The 19,978-nt window shown below is 41.2% G+C and overlaps 2 protein-coding genes across 2 annotated transcripts; both read left to right on the top strand.

Moving 5' to 3' along the window:
- The first annotated feature begins 4,518 nt into the window (after window positions 1-4,518).
- On the top strand, window positions 4,519-14,965 carry LOC143321798 (ceroid-lipofuscinosis neuronal protein 6 homolog). Its single transcript, XM_076732440.1, has 7 exons — window positions 4,519-4,724; window positions 6,076-6,196; window positions 6,312-6,410; window positions 8,127-8,315; window positions 10,054-10,109; window positions 12,672-12,794; window positions 13,238-14,965. The coding sequence occupies exons 1-7, from the start codon at window positions 4,669-4,671 to the stop codon at window positions 13,506-13,508; spliced, it is 915 nt and encodes a 304-aa protein (XP_076588555.1). The 5' UTR covers window positions 4,519-4,668; the 3' UTR covers window positions 13,509-14,965.
- An 839-nt stretch (window positions 14,966-15,804) lies between these two features.
- On the top strand, window positions 15,805-18,949 carry LOC143321787 (calmodulin-like protein 4). The gene is made up of 3 exons (XM_076732431.1): window positions 15,805-15,861; window positions 16,339-16,527; window positions 18,612-18,949. The coding sequence occupies exons 2-3, from the start codon at window positions 16,374-16,376 to the stop codon at window positions 18,707-18,709; spliced, it is 252 nt and encodes an 83-aa protein (XP_076588546.1). The 5' UTR covers window positions 15,805-15,861; window positions 16,339-16,373; the 3' UTR covers window positions 18,710-18,949.
- The last annotated feature ends 1,029 nt before the right edge of the window (window positions 18,950-19,978 follow it).

The raw sequence follows: 19,978 nt of genomic DNA, 5'->3' as shown, positions 1-19,978 counted from the left end.
GTTGCAGCATCAAGACTCTGGCCACAGTAGTTTGTCTCACTGATTTACAATGAAAGCTCTGATACAGAACAAGTCTCTGTCAGAAAAGCCTGTGTTTAAAAATACAAGACAGTGTTAAGAGAATATCCAAATAAAAAATTAAGAAAATATGAGGTTGCCCTCATAATGTCTATTCCATCTGCATATGTATATTCCCTTTTTGTGCATTGTGAAACATCTAACCGAATAAAATCCTCACTCACTAATTCAGGACAATCCCCCCAATATCTGCTTGTCCACATTTTTTCTATTTTGTCTTACTGAATTTTAATGTCAACTTGCAGCTTTTTTCAGTATTAGTTTGGAGAGTTTGAAGGGAGATGCACAGAGATGCTGAAAAGTTGAGCCACAGTCAATCCACTTTGCAAAACAAGGTGACATCTGCTGGCCACTGAGCGGAATTACAACTTTGTTTTGAAAATAAGTGCACGGATTCTTCTTTTTCTACTGTTTATCAGACTAATTTTGAAAGCACTGCACATGTTTTCGATGAGTGCAGATACTCTGATAACCACTTCCTATCCTCAAAATGTGTTTGCCACAGTCAAAGTGAGAGAGACTCAGCAGCTCATACTGCTCAGCTTCTTGGATCTCATCAACCTCATTGGACCTCAGTTGTTTGGTAACAGTTCATAAAACAGACAGATTTACAGCGTGATTGTGTTGTATGAGTCAGGAACTAATCCGTGGTGGAAGAAGTACACAGATCTTTTACTGACTGATACTTAAAAACAAAAAGGAGATCCTGTGTATACATGCAAATATATTGTAGTATCTGCTCATCTTTTTGGGCATCCCCTCCCCTGAGCTTGGAGATTTTTGTTGCTCGTAAATACCTTTAACCTAAAGATGGAGAGGCCATGATTATATTAGGCCCTCACCTGTTGTGCAGTATATGTTCTGCTACGACCATATTAGGTCTTTCTAACTTTCTGTATTTAGTTGTGTCAACACAACTCCCCTATATAATGCATGTTCGAGATGCTGTATGGGTGTGTTGCTTCTATTGGCTGAAACCACCCAGACATCGCATGCTGTCTGAGATGCTGTACTTGTTTTAATAAACTTGTTTATATATGAACAAGACAGTATCGGCGGAGAACTTCTTCATCATCTTCACTTCATTGCTGCATCTTCGATACACAACAATATATTTCAAACTATTTTCACAGGCTAAAAGTGCATTAATTTGATGCATCTCGTGAAAACTCACAGTTTATCTCACTTAGGTGTCCTGAACAGGTGGAAAACTGTGTTTAGATTGGCTTCATCCCACAATGCACATGCATGAGCTGATATCTGCATAAACAAGCAGTACCTGAAGGTAAACACCAACTTAAATGTTGTTTGCTCTGTAATGTGTTTGCTTTGGAAAGTGGCTGCTACCGACGGTACTTTAATTTAATGGAGCTCTACACTCAACTCCAGACCAGTTGAATAGAGCTGATTAAACAGTATGTTGCAGAGCTGTATGCGCTCCGCATGTCAAATGATATGTTCCATCAGCCTGTGACCAAGATGTTCTGTATTCACAGGATCATTATACTGCTGATCACATTTCATCATGCTTTTATCTGTCTGACAGAGTGTTTGGTTTAATTAGATATACACACAATTCAAAATGCTGTTAGACTTCGGGCAAGCTTTGTTCGCTGTTCCACTGTGAGCTACATACATGACAGGTATTATCAGCATGTGAACATGTATGTCTCACCTCACCTTTGTGTGACATTGATATTTATAATTAATGTAAATATGACTGCAGGCTACTGCTAAGCTCCACTGTCAATGTAATTTTACTGATTCATCCATTTTTCTAATGTTAATGGACTTTCTTGGATTTAGGACTTTAACATTTGCAACAATTCTTTGTACAAACACATATTTTTAGGTCCAGAATGCAGTTTAGGTTTCCACTTTAATTCACTGACTTGGAGAATCTTACCAGAGGATTAGATTTATGGTCTGATAACAGAACTTGAAAAGGTCAGAAAAATAAAAGGATTTTCAAGCATTAACCTGTTAGACATGGAGCTTCAGCTGGACCTCCGGGCAACCAAGGGAACTATCATAAAGTGCAGTTTCCAAAGTGATGCTGCTTCAATGATAGCTGCAACAGATACAGAGTTTGGCCTGATGCTCTACATGCTGCTGCACCTTTACATGTGCCAATATGACATGCTGCCATTATACACACATTCACATGTTTCACACTGCCTCTCTTGGATTCACATTGTTTCCTGCACATGTGCATGCATCAAAAGCAGAGGACCTTATAGGCGAACGAACATCTGCTCAAGTGTAATCCACACGGAGACCATTAGGAATGTGAAAACAGGTATTCAGAGTCTGCTCTCTCTGATGAATAATGAATTCATGCAGGCTGTGTACATGTTGAGATTAGTTAAAAGCTGTTTTTGCATTTGTGAGCCGGAGAGTTTAAAACAAAGACCAGCTTTTGGTTTCCTGGTAGCTCCTCAGAGACTGCAGATCCTTTCATACGGTCACTTTCAACTGAGACGCGTACAACAGATGGCTGAATCAACGGCATTCCCCACAACAGGAGGCACAGTCTCGCTGGACTAATTGCATCCACTAATTACAGAACTGTAGATTAAAAAAGCATTTCTTTAGTTACATGTAGTATCATCACATGTTTGATACCTTTCCTATGTAAAATTCATAAAACTTAGCTAATGCTATACTGCAGAAATAGGTAAATAAAAATGGCATGGAGAAGGGTTAGTAGTTAGATGTGTTAGTTGAGTGAAGTCTGAGGATCATCCAGAGGAACTAAGTCATCAAAACACAGGTGTTAATAATGCACTGAATGATGGCTGAATTCCATTTAGCTGCTTCAGGTTCAGGGTCATGCTATTTTGCATTCTGGCTCATTGTCACGCTGTCTTGGCTTACGTGGACATTTGAAGACAAAGGAGCTATTGTTGATATCATTAGTTACATCTGCGCTGCTACGACACGATAAAATCTCTGGGCTGAAAAGGCTGGTTGTTTCACAAAAGGTTGACAAGTTTTCCGATATCATTTTTGACAAGAGACAAAATTCCATTAATCTCTGTTGGATTGGCTGCAGGAATCCTAGAGATATCGCAACATCTCATGGCATTAAACCATATCCGAATCTGCCATTTGGGCAATGGGCCCTGAGCAGGAAATCCTGGCAGACTCCCCTCCATGATGAGTGAAAAACAAATGCATGTAATGTCTCTTGATCTTGATAATAAACCAATCAGAACATCCATCAGGTTGCTTGTTTTGTTGGTCAGAGGGCTTGACAGGTGGTGGTTGGTGACCAAGTGGCTCATGTTCAAGGTGGTTGGACAGAGACAGTAGGTGGCTCACATTGAACAGATTCAAGATCAGTTTTTCTTAAGCCAAGTCAAGGATTAAAAACAGTGCCATTAATCTTCGATTGAACTGAACCACCATAATTTAGGTTGTACCAAAGCCCAGCGCGGCTTTCAAAGGGAAAGACATGAAAGGAAACTGAAGAAAGAGAAGCAGCTGCATTCAAAAATGTTCTGCTAATACGAAGAAAGTGGAGAAAAGGGAGGTGGAAAAGCTCCCAATCGCATTCCGACGGAGGATGTCGAGCTAACTAGTAACAGTGTGTGTGGGAGGTGGGAGGAGGCTTACTTTTCATTTGAGTGTCAACTGAGAGCTTTTTGTCAAAAGTTGAGCCACAGTCAGTTCACTTTTGAAAACAAGGTGACGTCTGCTGGCCACTGAGCAGAATTACAACTTTATTTTGAAAATTAGTGCATGGAGGCTTCTTTTTCTACTGTTCATCAGACTAATGTTGAAAGCACTGCGCATGTTTTAGATGAGCGCAGATACTCTGATTACCACTTCCTATCCTCAAAATGTGTTTGCCACCATCAAAGTGAGAGAGACTCAGCAGCTCATACTGCTCAGCTTCTTGGGTCTCATTGACCTCATTGGACATCACTTCTTTTCAATTGTTAAGTGACAGTTCATAAAACAGCCTGTGATTTTCAGTGTGATTGTGTTGATGAATCAGGTACTAATCAGTGGTGGAAGAAGTACACAGATATTTTAGCAAAAGTAGCAATACCATAGGGAAAAAATACTGTCACAAGTCCTGCTTTCAAAATTTTACTTAAACTACAAAAGTATTAGCATCAAAATGTACTTAAAGAACCAAAAATAAAGGTTCAGAATAATATGTATTATATTACTGGAATAAATGATTGAGGCATTAATGTGTGCTGTGTGGGTGAAAATGTAAATGTAGCAATTTGCTAATTAGTATAATTAAGTACCAAACAGCAATAATCGAAGCTCATTCTACGATCCGCACCACTTTGACGGAAAAGTAAACGTTTTTAAATGTCAGGCTGGAAGTTAGTCAAAGCCTACAAATCATAGCTCAGGGTGAATGATGCCCACGTCCGCTTCTGAATCCTCCAATCAGATTGGTGGATTAGGCGGATGGGCGGGAACAAGGCGGCAACTAGGAAGTGAAGCTGAGTTATGGCAGAGAGATGTTTACTGTAGTTTAATACCGCTAACTTTCCATCGTTTGGTCCACAGGGCGATCAGGGACTGCCGTTAACTAGACCAACGATATCCAACACGGAACTGAAAATGCAGAGTGTACGAAAACGTCGAAGCAACGGTTCACACACGACAACACAAAATAGGTGTGTACACTTAACATTAACGTTGGCTAAAGTTACCGTTACACTAAGCGCTGCATTGTTGTCAGTGAAGGAGAGTGGGGGTCTGTAGAGAAACTACAGAAACACGAGATGTTTAGAAATTAACTTCATTTTAACCCCTCGTTAGCAAGTACAGTTCAGTATCTGCTCTGCTGCTTGTTCGTCTGCGTTTCTCCTGAAACCAATGCTGGACGCGGCGCGACTGCATACAAAGTAAACGAGCGGACGCGCAAATGAAAGCGAACAGACGCGATGACGGTGCTGGTGGCGCGAATTCAGGTGTAACATGTCTCAACTGCCAGGTTAATGTAACCGTATTTGATGTCAAGTCGTGGTTAATGAGCAGGGACTGACTCAAAAACATGTGGTGGTTATAAGGTTAGTTAACGCGCTTCCTCTTTTCTTCGGTCAGCCTGTGCGGTCTGTGCGCAGCTGGCCTTTAATCACGTGACTGAACCAGCCTTGCTACACGAGCATTGCTCACTCACATTTCACTGTATTTCATTATTATCCCAGTGAAATCTGGAAATGTAGTGCTAGTATCTGTTGGAGGGTCAGCTGTGGGTCCATGAACGGCAGTAAAAAGCTGCATTTCCCTCCTGCTTTGGGATGAATGGCGTCTCTTCTGGCCTCATCATGCTTGTCTGTGCACAGATACACAGCAAGCTAAACACACTGTCAGTCATGATTAAGGGCAGGAGTTTGCCTTTGGGATTTAACTGGAAGCAATCGTGAAACTGTGAATACAGTATTGACAACACATTGAATGAGGTTTTAAATCAGAAAATGATGAGATACAGTAAACAAGTCCTCCATTTCCAACCACCCAAGAACCACCAGACAACACATGCACCACACACAAGCCCTGGCAGAGGCCCAGGTTAATGCACCTTTTGCATGACCTCATAGGCCGGGCTGAAGGACCCACAGTGTATTCAGCTGTACTCAGCCCTCTGTTGTCTCAGTGCATACGCTGAAGCACGGACACACTGCACAGTTTTGAACAGCTGCTGGTGCAAATCATCATCATCTGACAGTGATTTCATAAAGTGCAGGAAGAAAAAAAGAGCATCCAGTTGTTAAAATGGCAAACTTAGAAGTAATTTAACAGTTCATGCAAAGGATGTGGCCTAACATTTAAAGCAGATATGTAAAAAGGAGCAATGGCAGCCATGTTTTTTAAGCTGAATGAACTGCAGCAGCCGTCGTAAACCATAGTTTATTACAGTATTCCCAACATGTCTATTAAACACTTGACCTGTGTGCTGCCCTTTGCTTTTCTAATGTTGCTTTATTGCGATGACTTACAGTCACTGTAAATGTGTGTTGACAGCACTCCCGCTGGTTTGAAGGAGAAAGTGCCACAGATGAAAAGGCCGCACTTCCACTTTGACCTGTGGTTCTGTCTGACTCTGCAGAACTGGATTCTGGACTTTGGAAGGCCTATTGTGATGGTAAGGAGGCTCAATGCACGTTTCACTTAATCCGTGCCTCCTGCAGTTTTGGTTACACTCCATTTCATGGATTGGAGCAGTGGTTTCCAAATGGTTTCCTTGTGTCATGTGTTAGATCATCCTTCCTCTGGAGTGGTTTCCCCTGAACAAGCCCAGTGCTGGAGACTATTTCCACATGGCCTACAATGTCATAACACCATTCCTTATGCTCAAGGTAAGTCTGAACACAACAAAGTGCTTTTGGCGAAGGTGAAAGAGAATAATGAAAAGAATATTCAGACTGTATTCAGCCTCAATCATTAGCATCCAGTCATATAATACATATTATTCTGAAAATGCTTTTGGTACTTTAAGTATATTTTGATGCACGTACTTTTGTACTTTAACTTACATGAGATTTTGATTGCAGGACTATTTGTAACAGAGTATTTTTACACATATTTACATGTCATATTGTTGCATTAACTTAAATAAAAGATCAGAGTATTTCTTCCACCACTGACTGGTGCCTGATTCATACAACACAATCACACTGTAAATCACAGGCTGCTTCATGTGGCAAACACATTTTGAGGATTGGAAGTAGTAATCAGAGTATCTGCACTCATCGAAAACATGTGCAGTGCTTTAAACATTAGTCTGATAAACAGTAGAAAAAGAAGAATCCATGCACTTATTTTCAAAATAAAGTTGTAATTCCGCTCAGTGGCCAGCAGATGTCACTTTGTTTTCCAAAAGCGAATTGATTGGGGCTCAACTTTGTCAGCATGTCTGTGCATCTCCCTTCAAACTCTTTCAACTAATTTTGACAAAACGCTCTAAGTTGGCTTTCAGATTAAAAGTAAAGCCTTAATTAGTGAACAGCTTCCTGGGTTTGGGACCTTTGGGGACACTTTGGGACCATTTGGTCCAAAGACTGATATAAACTCACTATATATACAACAGTGAAGGACACTGAGGGATTTTATTCAGTTACATGTTTCACAGTGTACAAAAAAGGAATATACAAACGCAGATGGAGTGGACATTTTTTAATTTACTGTTTAATATTGATTGTATTTTTAAACACCGGCTTCTCTGTCAGGGAGTTGTTCTGTATCAGTGCCTTCATTGTAAATCAGTGAGACAAACTGCTGTGGCCAGAGTCTTGATGCTGCATCAAATCTCGTCGCTGTCCTGCCAAACAGCAGCTATTCATTAAGAGGAGGAGTTCATAACCCTCCTCCCACCTCCCACACACACTGTTACTAGCTCGTTAGCTCGACATCCTTCTTCGGAATACGATTGGAAGCTTTTCCACCTCCCTTTTCTTCACTTTTTTCTTATTAGCAGAACATTTTTGAATGCAGCTGCTTCTTTTTCTTCAGTTCCCTTTCTTGTTTTTCCTTTTGAAAGCCCTGCTGGGCTTTGGTACAACCTAAATTATGGTGGTTCAGTCGAAACTTAATGGCACTGTTTTTGTCCTTCACTTGGCTTAAGAAAAAACTGATCTTGAATCTGTTCAGTGTGAGCCACCTGCTGTCTGTGCCCACCCATTTCAACCATTAGCCAGTCTACACAGTGCGGTGCCGCTTGCTCACCAATCACCACTTGTCCAGCCCTCTGACCAATCACACAACCAACCTGATTGCTATTTTAATTGGACAATTATCAAAATCAAGAGAACATTTCTAGCCTTGTGTCCTATTTCTGTGGAGCCTGATCATGGAGGGCCCTTTCATGCTCAGGGGCCCCTGGGTAGTCCAGATTGCTCATGTGGTAGATCCAGGTATGAAGGAAGTTACCTGCGTTTCTTAAGACATTTGTATTATTAAAAAAAAATAGCCACTTGCTATGTGTTATGCTCATTTGGATTCCTAAAAATATAACCAAAATAATTTAAGAATAGCAGTTGGATAATTTCAAATGTGTGTGCCGCTGCTCCATTCAGCTGATCGAGCGCAGTCCCAGGGCGCTGCCTCGCTCAGCCGTCTACCTCTGCATCATCACCTTTGTCATGGGAGCCAGCATCCACCTGGTGGGGGACTCCATCAACCACCGGCTCATCCTGAGCGGCTACCAGCTCCACCTGTCAGTCAGAGAGAACCCCATCATCAAAGACCTCAAGCCTGCCTCACTGGTACGTATCTGTTTTGTTTAAGTAGAGAAGGGTACGGGTTTATTCAGATTTCCTTTTTAGACGTTTTTTCTTCAATGCATTGTGTTTATTATCCTCTGTCACAATGTCACACAACCAAAATCTGTGTGTGTTGCTTGGCATGAGTCCCCAGAGACAGTTCGGTGATTTTAAAGAAAGGAGTTGTTCTTGTCCTGTTTTGTGACACTTGTTTGATCCAGCAGAATTCATCCCGCTGTGTTAGACTGGTGCTTATGTTTCTCTCTCCTTCTTCATTGCCATCACGTCTTTTTTTGAAATCCTGACTGAACGCGGCGCATGGTGCTTTTGACAGTGATGTGGTTGTCAACAGGATATTATAGGCTGCTGTATGGCATATCTGGGGCAGGACTTTACAGTATAAAGGGTCGCTGTTATGTTTGATTCGTGTTAAGACTGTCAGCAGTAGCTTGATCTGTATCTCTCCGCTGCTTCCTGGCCAGTGGAGAATCCGTTAATGAAGGCCAGAAATGATAAAACATCTTTAGATGTGATGCAATAACCGGATTACTCGAAAAAAACAAATGCACAGTTGTTCTCTCGCCTGCTCCCGACCGTATCCTTGGAACAAGATTGTTTTATCTTTAGTGCACTGAAAGTGAATGTTATGTAAGGAACCTGTAGAGGGATGCAGTGCGGAAGCTGGTTTTTGTTTTGACTGACAGCTCAGCGAGAATACAGGTGCTGTAGTGAGAGAGGAGATAGTTTTTGTTTTTTTTTTACTGTTTACATGTAGGTGAATTTTATCCTGCTGTGACAGCGAACTAATTTAGACTGATTTTATTGTTTTTCATACAGGGATGCACAGATATGAGAAATGAGCTGCTCGTCCCACCGCACTGCTGATGCTTTCAGAGTTGTTCGGGTTTCTCTAGCAGACAGCATGCTGCGTATCATCTGGACTTTTCTTAACCCGTAATGTCTCAGGAATCAGGTTACTGCAGAAAGCTGACAGTAATCAAGAGACTGACGTGCATGTGGACCCACAGACATCTTCACAGCAGATGTCGGGTCTGTGGTCTCTGAACCTCTGTTTGACTTGGAGCAGACACGTCTTATAGTTCACGTATTTCAAGTCCAGGAATAATACGCGTCCGTCTGAGAGATGACATTGTGCTTTTAGTGCAGACGTCTCTGTTTGTTTAAGTTGAGCAAGTTCAATCCAACTGTTCAATTGTTTGAGTATTTGCTTGTTCTAAAGAGCACATTTATAGACCCTCATCAGGTTTGTTTATGAAGCAGCAGCACTTTCAGAGGTTTGCAGATCTACAGTATGTGCGCTCATACTTTCAGATTTCATATGCACTGATGCATGTGGGAGAGCAGCAGTTATTTGCAATGCATCTTTTTTCAGGTAATGACGAGCAGGCAGGACATTGATTTTAACGTACAATGTTGAAATGATCGCAGTCATAACGAATAGAATAAGACACTGAACAGGTCGCCCTCGTGCCCTGTCCACTCATTTCTTTATTCCTCTCATTTTCTACTTGTCATGCACCTCTTAGGTATATGATTCATTTTTAATTGCTGTAAAGAAGCGTAAACCATGGCTGGACAGTAGGTGGCACTGTTGCATAATGCAGAGTGGAGGAGCACAGTGCTCTCCGTCCAATGCAGGATATCATACAGTGTATTGTGGCATTAAAACATGCCTGTTAATGTTATAATCTTTTCATCTTTTTTTGCCCTTCCCTCACAGATCGACTCCTTTGAGCTGCTGTATTATTATGACGAACAGCTGGGACACTTAATGTGGTATGTATTTGTGATCACTATCAGTGTTGTGCACATATACAGTGCTGAGAAGATCGAATGCTTTTCATTGGACCAAAGTTTGTTTGCCTCTTCCTGTTTAAATCAGGATGATAAATCTGATTGTAATGAATGTTGTTTTGAAGCACAAGTGGAAATTCAGAGGATGTGAACACAGTGGAGACCAGAAGAACTGCAGCCAGTTATCAGTGTGCTGGAATCTGTGGCTGTTTTTCCATCTAAATACAAGATGAGCAGACTGGGCAGGTCTGTGGTGACAGTTTACACCAGCTGTGTGTGGCCAAGAGTGCTGGCTGGAAAATCAATCTGACAATATGCAGGAAAAGAGGTGCAGAATCAGATAAATTCTGCCTGTTAACTGGGTCTAAGTGTTTTAACAATCTGCTGGAATGGGGTTTCGTTGCAGGCAGTAAGAGGAAGAGGTATATCTCCCCCTCTCTCTCCTTCGAGCCTCTAGTTTCACGGCTCACTGGGCTGATATCGGCTCAGCATTATGTTTTCACTCTGCTGTTGACATTAGTTTGCATTGGGTGATACTGCTGTGCTGTGGGAGCTTTGAATCTCACCGACTGAGCCGCCAAAACAAACTGCCATAAAATCCAGGAACAAGAAACACCGTGCAGGTGTTTTTCTTCTCCATCACACGTCGGTACTCTCGGGGGCGTCCCACTGGCTGAGTGTGAATGTGCATGGCCTTTTCTCTGTCTCTGTCTCTCTTTCTCACCTGGTTTCCTGACTCAACTATCAACTGTTCAATAAAGGCAGTGCATTAAAATGACACTTATTTCATCAGCATTTTTTAGCGACATGCATCAAAGGTCCCTGGTTGAATAGGAACTGGTGACGTTGTGGTTCATGGTCGGCATATTTACCCCCTAAACCACCAGAACGCTCACAATATTTTCTATTTAAATTTGTTAATGTATGTTTTACTAAGTGCTCTCTGGTGGATGCACGAACATGTCTTTGGCATTTCTGTACTGTCATGGTCATTGAAAGCAGCAGCAGCCTCGACCTCACACGGACTTTTGAATCACCTTTCATTGGCTGAGTCTGGCTTTACTGCCTGAAGTGTTTTTAGCACCAGAGTGTGAGAACAGTGCAGGACTTCAACAGCTTCTGAATATCTGTTCTCAATATGGCTTTGAAAATGATACTAAATATAATGCAATCAAAAGCTATATTATGATTGTGAGAACGAAGGACACTGAGAAACTCACATTTCCTGAGTTCACTCTGTGTGGCAGTTCTGTTAATGTCGCTGATGAGGTGAAGCACCTGGGTCACTCTATCTGCAGTGGCCTCACTGATGGCAGCGACATGCACAGGCAGCTGTGTAAATTGTATGGGCAATCGAACATGTTGGTCAGGAAGTTTGATATGTGCTCTGTGAATGTCAAAGTTACCTTGTTTCAATCATTCTGCTCTCCTTTGTACACTGCACAACTGTGGCGTAGTTAGTCCAGCCTGCAGAGGCTCACAGTTGCATACAATGACTCCATGAGACTGCTGTTAAAGATGTCCAGACACTGTGGGGCCAGTCAAATGTTTGCTGACTGTGGGGTTCACACTTGTCCTGCTGCACTTCGGCATTATTGTTATAAAGTCGTGTGTAGACTTATTAGCTCATCTAATGCTATTATACAGACTCTGGTTTGTCCTGAGATCAGCTCAGTGAGATTCACGTCAAAACTGTGGAATCATTGGCGCTCATGCCTTTACAAATAGGCGGTTGAAAACTGTTTAATATCTTTGTATACTGTAAATATAACTAATTATTTGCAGTATTCCTTTTATACTTTTTTTTTAAACTCAACTATGGATCATGTGTCTGCACTTGTGTCCTTAATAAAGACTGAATGAATGAATGAATGAATGAATGAATGAATGACTGTAGTCTCTGCAGCTGTGGATCGTTGTGGAACCGTCAAGTGATGAGTGCATTATTTTCAGTATCTGTGCTCATATGACAATAACTTACCCAAGATACAAAAGAGCTTTTAATCAGCTTCACAAGGTTCAGAGCATCAACTAACTATTATTTTCACTACTGATTAATTGTAAATTTCATTGTACATAGTGTTTATTGCCTCATCATTATCATGTGTTGTGTATTGGAGTCAAATGCCTTGTACGATTGAAACAATGGTCCGATTATTAATTTTTTTTTGGCAACTTTTTTTTAAATAATTGATTAATCAGCTAACTGTTTCAGCTCAAGTTGCTTTATTTTGTTTTGAAGTGCAGCTGGTAATGAAGAGTTTATGAGTGAGTGAAAGTGTTTTTCAGCCATCCTGATTTGATGATTTGAACTGAAATTCAGCCATGTTGGACAGCCTTGGTACAGTATTTATGAATTATTCAATGGTTCGGCTCAGCCTTGTGCTGAGTGGAGAGGAGCTTTGTTGAGGGTTTGAACCGTTTATGTGGAATTACGCAAGCTGTTCCTCTTATCTGAATTTTCCATCATTCCTTTAGAAAGAAATATTGAATGGAACTGGGATCAGTCCACTGTACAGCTGTTGTCCTCTCTTTTTATTCCAGGTATATTCCTTTCTTCATAATTCTGTTCATCTACTTCACTGGCTGCTTCACCAAGGCTAAAGAACAGAAGACGATGCCCGTCTCTGGTTGGCTGTTGCTGGGACCCACCTCCCTCTACTATTGGTCAGTTGCCTTCTCACGTCTTTGAAAATCCTCCGCGTGTGTGTGTTCCTCCTGAACACATGGCTTTTCAGTAGCCTTGATGACATCAAACACTGGAGGAGCAGTGAGATCTGATGATAGTCTTCAATGAATCCTCATTTTAGAGATGCCTTCCCTGTCCGTGACACAAGAGGTGTTTTGTTCTTTGTGATCATTTCGACTTTGTTTTATGATCCAAAGACAACAAAGGGAGATTAGTGAGATAAGGAAAAGAGTAAATGAAGGATCTTTCACCTCCATCTTCACTCTGAGCAGCGTCCGATGGCTGGCACGAACATAAGAAATGTGCCTTTAGGAAAAGCCATGACTTTATATTTACCTGGTAATCAATCAGAATTAAGTTAAATATAATGTTTCAGCTGTAATGTCACGACATCTCGTGCTTTTTCTTTCATTTCTTCAAGGTACTTGGTCACTGAGGGACAAATCACTGAACTTTTCCTCCTCACCTTCCTCGCCATGGTCGCCTTGGTGATGCATCAGCAGCGTAAAGGCCTCAGCCCAGACAGCAACGGCCTGTTCCTGTTCTATAGTTTCAGTGTTACCGTGCTCCTGGTGGCGGTGTGGGTGGTCTATCTGTGGAACGACCCGGTGCTACGCAACAAGTACCCAGGACTCATTTATGTGCCGGAACCGTGGTCCTACTACACCTTACATATGAAGAAGGACCACTGATTGACATCTGTCCAGGTCTGTGTGCGTCTGCGTTTGATGATGGATGAAGCTCGCTGATGTGGACCTACCTCACTGTTAAACACAAGGGTCTGCTGGCCTCAGCCATATTTAACCAAAGAGGATTTGTCTCCTGTCTGTTTCTATCCTGATACACACAGACTTTAGGTCACAGCTGTGATGTTTGGTCAAACGTTGCCCTTTTTTTGTCTGACTCCAGTTTTGAGACTCATTTTTTGATCACATTTTGATCGAATTCCCACAAAGTAATCCCCACTCTGGACCTTTGGGGCTCCTGATGGTTTGGGTCGGTTTTACTCCTTTTGGTCACTTTTCAGCTTTGGTAATCCAGCAAAACACAGTAAAAACACAGAGCAGCGTCACCATTCTCACCAGACCAGCTGCCTCTCAACCAGACAAATGTATGACAAAGTTGAGCTTTTATGAACAAACTCCCAGTGATTATAAGTACAGTACGTTCAGTGAAGAACGAGAAAAACAGTTCTTACTTTGCGTCAGATCACAAAAGAATCCAATCAAGCAACTGAATGTTGTGATGTTTATCTTTTATAACTAAGAAAAAGGCGTTGAATAGATTGATTGTGAGTTATAGCTGCTCATGTTTGGCTTCCAGGCAACAAAAGAAGAAGACAGCAGCAGCAGTCATTCCTGACTGATTTTCCAAGCAAACTGGTATTTGACGTAATAATAATAATAATAATAATATGTTACATAGCGCTTATCAAGTGAGAGACACACACTTCAGTATCAAGGTAAAGACACAGCACCATTAGAAAATAATAAACCCAATCAATTCATTCTGCAAAAGAAAAAAAAGATGAAGCAGCTTCACAAAGCCAAAAGCTTAGAAAATCGATATAGAAGAGGGTGTTTAACTCACAGATTGATGGGAACATGATGGAGCGGTATTACATGAACAGCAGGGTCTGCAGGGGAGTCAGAAAGGCAGATCTGTAAAAACATGGAATACTAAGTGGAGGACTTTTTAAAATGCTCTCAGGTATTTAAGGTTTCAAACTCTGACTCATTTAATATCGTCGTTCATTTAGACATCAGAGCTGTGAGCTTTTATCTGTCCACATGTGGTCATTGTAGCACAGCCTGAATGAGCGTACACTGGTGGACAACATGCGGTTTTTACTGCATTAATTCTGACATGATGTGTGAAAGAGATGTGCAGTATGACGCTGTTCACGGTGAAAAGAAGTCTGTTGTACAGAAAGATGAGATAAATGTGCTGTTTTTTTTTATGGACGTCTTTGTTTGAAGTAACTGTTCATCATGTGAATACATCATGTGTCATGTAATGTGAATATTTTGTGTTTGTACCATATTGTTCTTTTCCTTTCACATTGTTGTTTGTAGAATAATGTTTAGCTTCTTGTTCCTTGCTTGTTAGATTTTATGTATGTTTTTACCTCATTAAAATGGTGAAATTGACTTACTTGCTCGTTATTGATCAATTTTGTCTCTTTCCCTTTGATCCAGAAGGTGCTTTAAATCCCTCCCTTTACAAAGAGCATAAAGAAGATTTATGTTCCAGCACACGCAGTGAAAATGATTTAAAATCTTGTTATTTGGTGACAAACTGCTTCTTTTTATTATACGACACTGTAGTATCGCATGTTGATTGACGGATAATAATTGGCCGCCTCCTTTTATTGGAGGGGTGGAAAGAGAAAGGACAATGCGGCCCTGTGGATCTGGTATCAGCGTTTCCACAGCAACACATATTAAATTACGTCGAGGCTTACAGGTGGTGGACTTTAAACGGAGGTGGAGAGACAGGTGACGTGGGCTCCAGAGAGCTCTTTCCTTCCTGGAGAGACACAAAGCGACAGCAGACATGGTAAGAGTAACACTTTAAACCTTTTTCACGTGTTTTCTGATGTAACACTAACGTTTGTGTGCTTATGACGCCAAACTGTCACCCTGCAGGCTAAATTCTTCACACCAGTTCAAATCAATGGTAAGAGTATTTCACAGCACCGCATGTTGTTTTCCAACTATTGTTACCATTTATTGATGTTTGAAATGTACAATTTGCCATCTGTAATATTTAAATTTTAATAATTAGTAGATGGTGAAAGGAATAAACAGTTTAACCTGCTGTTGTATGGTGAGAAGTGTCTCTTACTAAACAATGCAATGAAATAAACTAGCAGTCCAATGCTGTCTCCCGTTTCCCTTGCAGAGTTCAAAGAGTGCTTCTCCTTGTATGACAAGAAGCAAAAGGGCAAGATTGATGCCAAAGACCTGATCACAGTTATGCGCTGCCTGGGTACAAGCCCCACGTTCGGTGAAACTGAAAGACATCTACAAGTTCACAAAATCGGTAAAGCTCACCTGATTTGTCTGGTTGCAGAAGCCAAACAGGCCTTGACTAAAACTAAAGTCTTAGCAGCGACACCCTGCTGTGCTTTTCTATATGTCGCTGAGTCGTACAGAGGTGGAGTTTGTTTTTATGTGTTTGAATGTCTGTGTGTGGTTATTATGGGTGGTGCAATTTCTTTTCTAAATGTATAGCATTTTTTCTGTTCCACATTATTATTGTTATTGTAAATCCTGAGTTCAAAGCTTTCATACAGCCCAGAGTCCACAAATCTACAGTGTGTACAATGGACATCTCTATCTTTAGACCCTTGAAATAAACATGGAAAAAAGGGAGAAACTTTAAGAAGAGCAACAAGGAGGGAACAGGATGTGCTCAAGTGGGCCTCAGAACCAATTTCAGTGCATGTTAAATATAATGCAACTTAAAATCTCATGCATTTCTTCTCCTGATTATTTGCCAATGCAACATTCTGTTTAGAAAAGACAGGTGAGCTGGACTTCTCTACGTTTCTGATGATGATGCACAGACAGATGCAACAGGAAGACCCCAAGACAGAAATCCTGGAGGCCTTGAGGATGACGGACAAACAGAAGAAAGGCTACATCCAGGCCTCTGAGCTCCGGGCCAAGCTCACCATGTTAGGAGAGAAACTGACCAACAAAGAAGGTAAAATAAATGCTGATTGTACAACCTGAAGCTGAGAATGAACATCTTAAATCTAGCAGCAAACAGAAGGAAGGAGAAACAGTTGTTCCATATTGTTCCTTTCCTTTCACATTGTTCATCAAGTATGAACGCGAAGACCCCAAAATACCCTTAAACTTCAAAGTCCAGTGTGTGCAAGCAGAGCCAATGCAATGAATAACTCACCTCTGTCCGAATGCTTTATGGCTGCAGTGGACGTCAAACTGCCACTGGTGAAAACTGGGATTTGTCAAGAGGAGTTGAGGACTTGAGGTGCTTGCGAATCAACCTGTTTATATTAGATAAGACTTTAACTGATGTTTGTACCCATGAAATGACACAAATCAACACATATTTCAGTCAAAGGAATGGCTTCTAGCCCAGCCGGTGTCGGCTGCTCTGACCTGAGCTCACCTCACATCTCTGGCCCTCCAAACCTCACAACAGCAGAGTGAACTTTGGTGGAAAGCTGCAGTCAAACACATCTGAATACCTTCAAAATATGTGTAAAAGCTTAAGCGTGTACTGAGAAGAGAATATCAGACAGCCGTCAGTCTTTGTTTGGTGTTTTAGTTGGCTGTCAGTCCTCAGGACGCGGTGGATTCTGTTCGTCTTTGATGCGTCATTGTGGACGTTTCGCTTCATATGTGAAGTGATGACAGCAGAGCCAAAGCGCCAAAAAGGGATTGTCCAACATTTTTGAAGTGGAGAGTTTGATGTAAGGACTCCTGCAGGGATGCTAATATCAGTTACATTTCTGATGTTGATTTTGCTGACATTTGTTTTTCAAAGCCCCAGATCAGTCATTCAGAGTCATTGTCTTCAAAGCAGCATAGAGATTAAACCCAAAGTACTGAGTGGGCTGCCTGTGGATGGATGCTGTGCATGTAAAGCAGTTTGTATGTGAATGAAGCTCGTCTGTGTCCCAGTGTGGAGACTTCCATCAAGCTGTTGGGTTCCTGATCTACTGAAGCGGATCGTGATCCCACTATAATGACACATGTGCTTTATGTGACAGAAAGTGTAGACAGTAATGATTCGAAGCTGTACAACTACTATCGGTGGCATTTCTCACTGCTGCTGCCATGACTTAAAAAAAACGGTGAAAAAATATTCAATTAAATTCCACTTTCTGAAGAATGCGCTAAGTGCACTTTGTGCTATTTTTGTCACCTTCAGTTGTACTTAAGTGGTCCTTGAGTACCACGTGAGTACACTTGGAGTGTAAATAGTATGTCAGTGAAAATCATTCATGAGCATTCAAAACACATTTAAAGTACACTTTAAATTACTTTAAACTAAGCACAAACAGTAAAAGTGAACTTGTAATCACAGAGTATGTTACTATTATGTATTGTATTCAACCAGTTATGGTTTCTGGTGTATTCATTAGCATGTAACTGTTGTACTTACTTTATATACTGTTTGTAGTTTCATCTGTAAAAATGCATCATAGTTTATAAACTGATTCTTTTGTGTAAAATCTTAATGTTCAAAGTAACTATCAAATGAATGAGGTGGAGTAACAAGTACAATATTTCTCTCTGAAATGTGCTGGAGTAGAAGTATAAAATGTAAGCACTCAAGCACAGTACAAGTACCTCAGAAGTGTACCAAATGCAGTACCTGAGTTAAGATTCTGTGTTTAACATCTCAGAGCAACAGCAGTAATAATACTGATGCTACCTAAAATAGTAAGATTTGTATCTCTGCTGTTTTCTTTTTAAGTTGTTCGTGCTAGCAAACGGTTGAATTCACCACATTAGGAACATTTATGAGCTTTGAGATTGAGTAGAAATCCCCCATAATAAGGTGAATCATTCCAGTTTTGCTAACGATAACTCCAGGTACACACTCAGCCTGGATCAGCACAGAGGCTGAGGTTGTTGCCAGCGCTCCACTTTGAAGGAGTCGTTGTCAGAAAGTCAAAAACTCCCACAGGCCAAGAGCAGGAGGGACTCTGCAACCTCTGCGTCCTGAATAATCGTGGGAGAAAACTGAGCTTTCGGGCAGCTCCTCTTGTCGAGTTCACTGATAAAACTGTTTCTTCTGTCTTCTTCGGCTAGTGGATGAGCTCTTCAAGGAGGCAAACATCAAGTCAAATGGGGCCGTCAACTATGAAGAGTTCACTCAGATGGTGACGCTGCCGCCTGTCGATTACTGATTTCTCTGGGAAGAAGCTTCGAAACACCAGCTGTGATGAGGAACACTGAACGTATGAACATGACTGAACACACTCCGTGTATAGTTTGCCACGTTAGTCTTTAATGGGATCAAATTTGAAAACCATTAAATGCTCAGTTTACCTTTCTATCAAGCCGGACCCTCCACCCAGACACATGGGCTTGACTTTACATCAGGGACTTGTAATTCGAGACTTTTTTCACACGTTTTATTTTGTAGTATAAAGCACAGTATATAAATATCCATATGTAATAACACATCAATGATTAATAAATGAATAACATTTTCTCCACAACCTGAACTTGTGTGGCCTATTAACAGCTGATTGAAATGAAGCTTACAGTGGGGTTTTGTTAAGAGACTGAAAAATGTGTTTACGACACAGCGACCGTGGGCAGGTAAGCGTCATATTAGCCACTTGGCTAGCGTCCTGATTTTGTGCTTGATAGTCGACACACTCATCAAATGTACCAACATGAATCTTAAAAAACAGAAAAAGTACAGAAACAAACAGTTCAACAATCTGAGAAAAAGAAGTTGGTTGCACTAAAAGTCTTAATCCCTGCAGTCAAACAAAAACGGTATATCAGTGTGGTTAGAAATGGAATTATTACAAACACGACTGACCCTTTGCTGCACCCCTCTGCTGAACATGTTGTTCATTTTCTTTTTTTGCCATCAAAAACAAACAAAAACATGAGCAGTTTCAGAATAGAAAGACCTTTTCACAGCAGATATCTTGTCCTACAGATGGAACTGTCTGCGTCCAGCTGTGCTTTTCATTACACAGTCTCTGCTGTAAAAAGGCCCCTGCTTCAAGGTAAGCTGCTAACATTAGCATGACTCTCCTTACTGCCAACCAGAGAACATTAGCATTGCTACTACAGCCAAAACATTAGCTACAACATTGTTTTAGCATTATTTGTGGGTTTGAAGGGACATTAAGTAGCTCTATTCATTGAGGCTGGCACATTGAATGTCGCAAGATGGCCTCAGTGGCTGTTGTGTCAAAGGTTAGTGGTTTTCTCCTGCTCTTCACCAGCAATACATTTGCCAAAACTTCATCTGTTCCTCATCCATCAAGCCTGTTGTTTTGTAAAAGTAAACATACTGACGTCCACAAGACTCTACATGGTGAGGTTGAAGACTTGTTTCCTGGCACCTAAGCTGTAGTCGCAGCCTCTCTTACATGATTATGGTGTGGAGCTAGCATGTTGTTATCCACAAACCCCGATTCCGAAAAAGTTGG

The sequence above is a fragment of the Chaetodon auriga genome, chromosome 1 (assembly GCF_051107435.1).
Source record: "Chaetodon auriga isolate fChaAug3 chromosome 1, fChaAug3.hap1, whole genome shotgun sequence".
Classification (NCBI taxonomy): domain Eukaryota; kingdom Metazoa; phylum Chordata; class Actinopteri; order Chaetodontiformes; family Chaetodontidae; genus Chaetodon; species Chaetodon auriga.
Note: the sequence above shows the minus strand (reverse complement) of the source record. Positions and strands in the feature narration are given on the sequence as shown.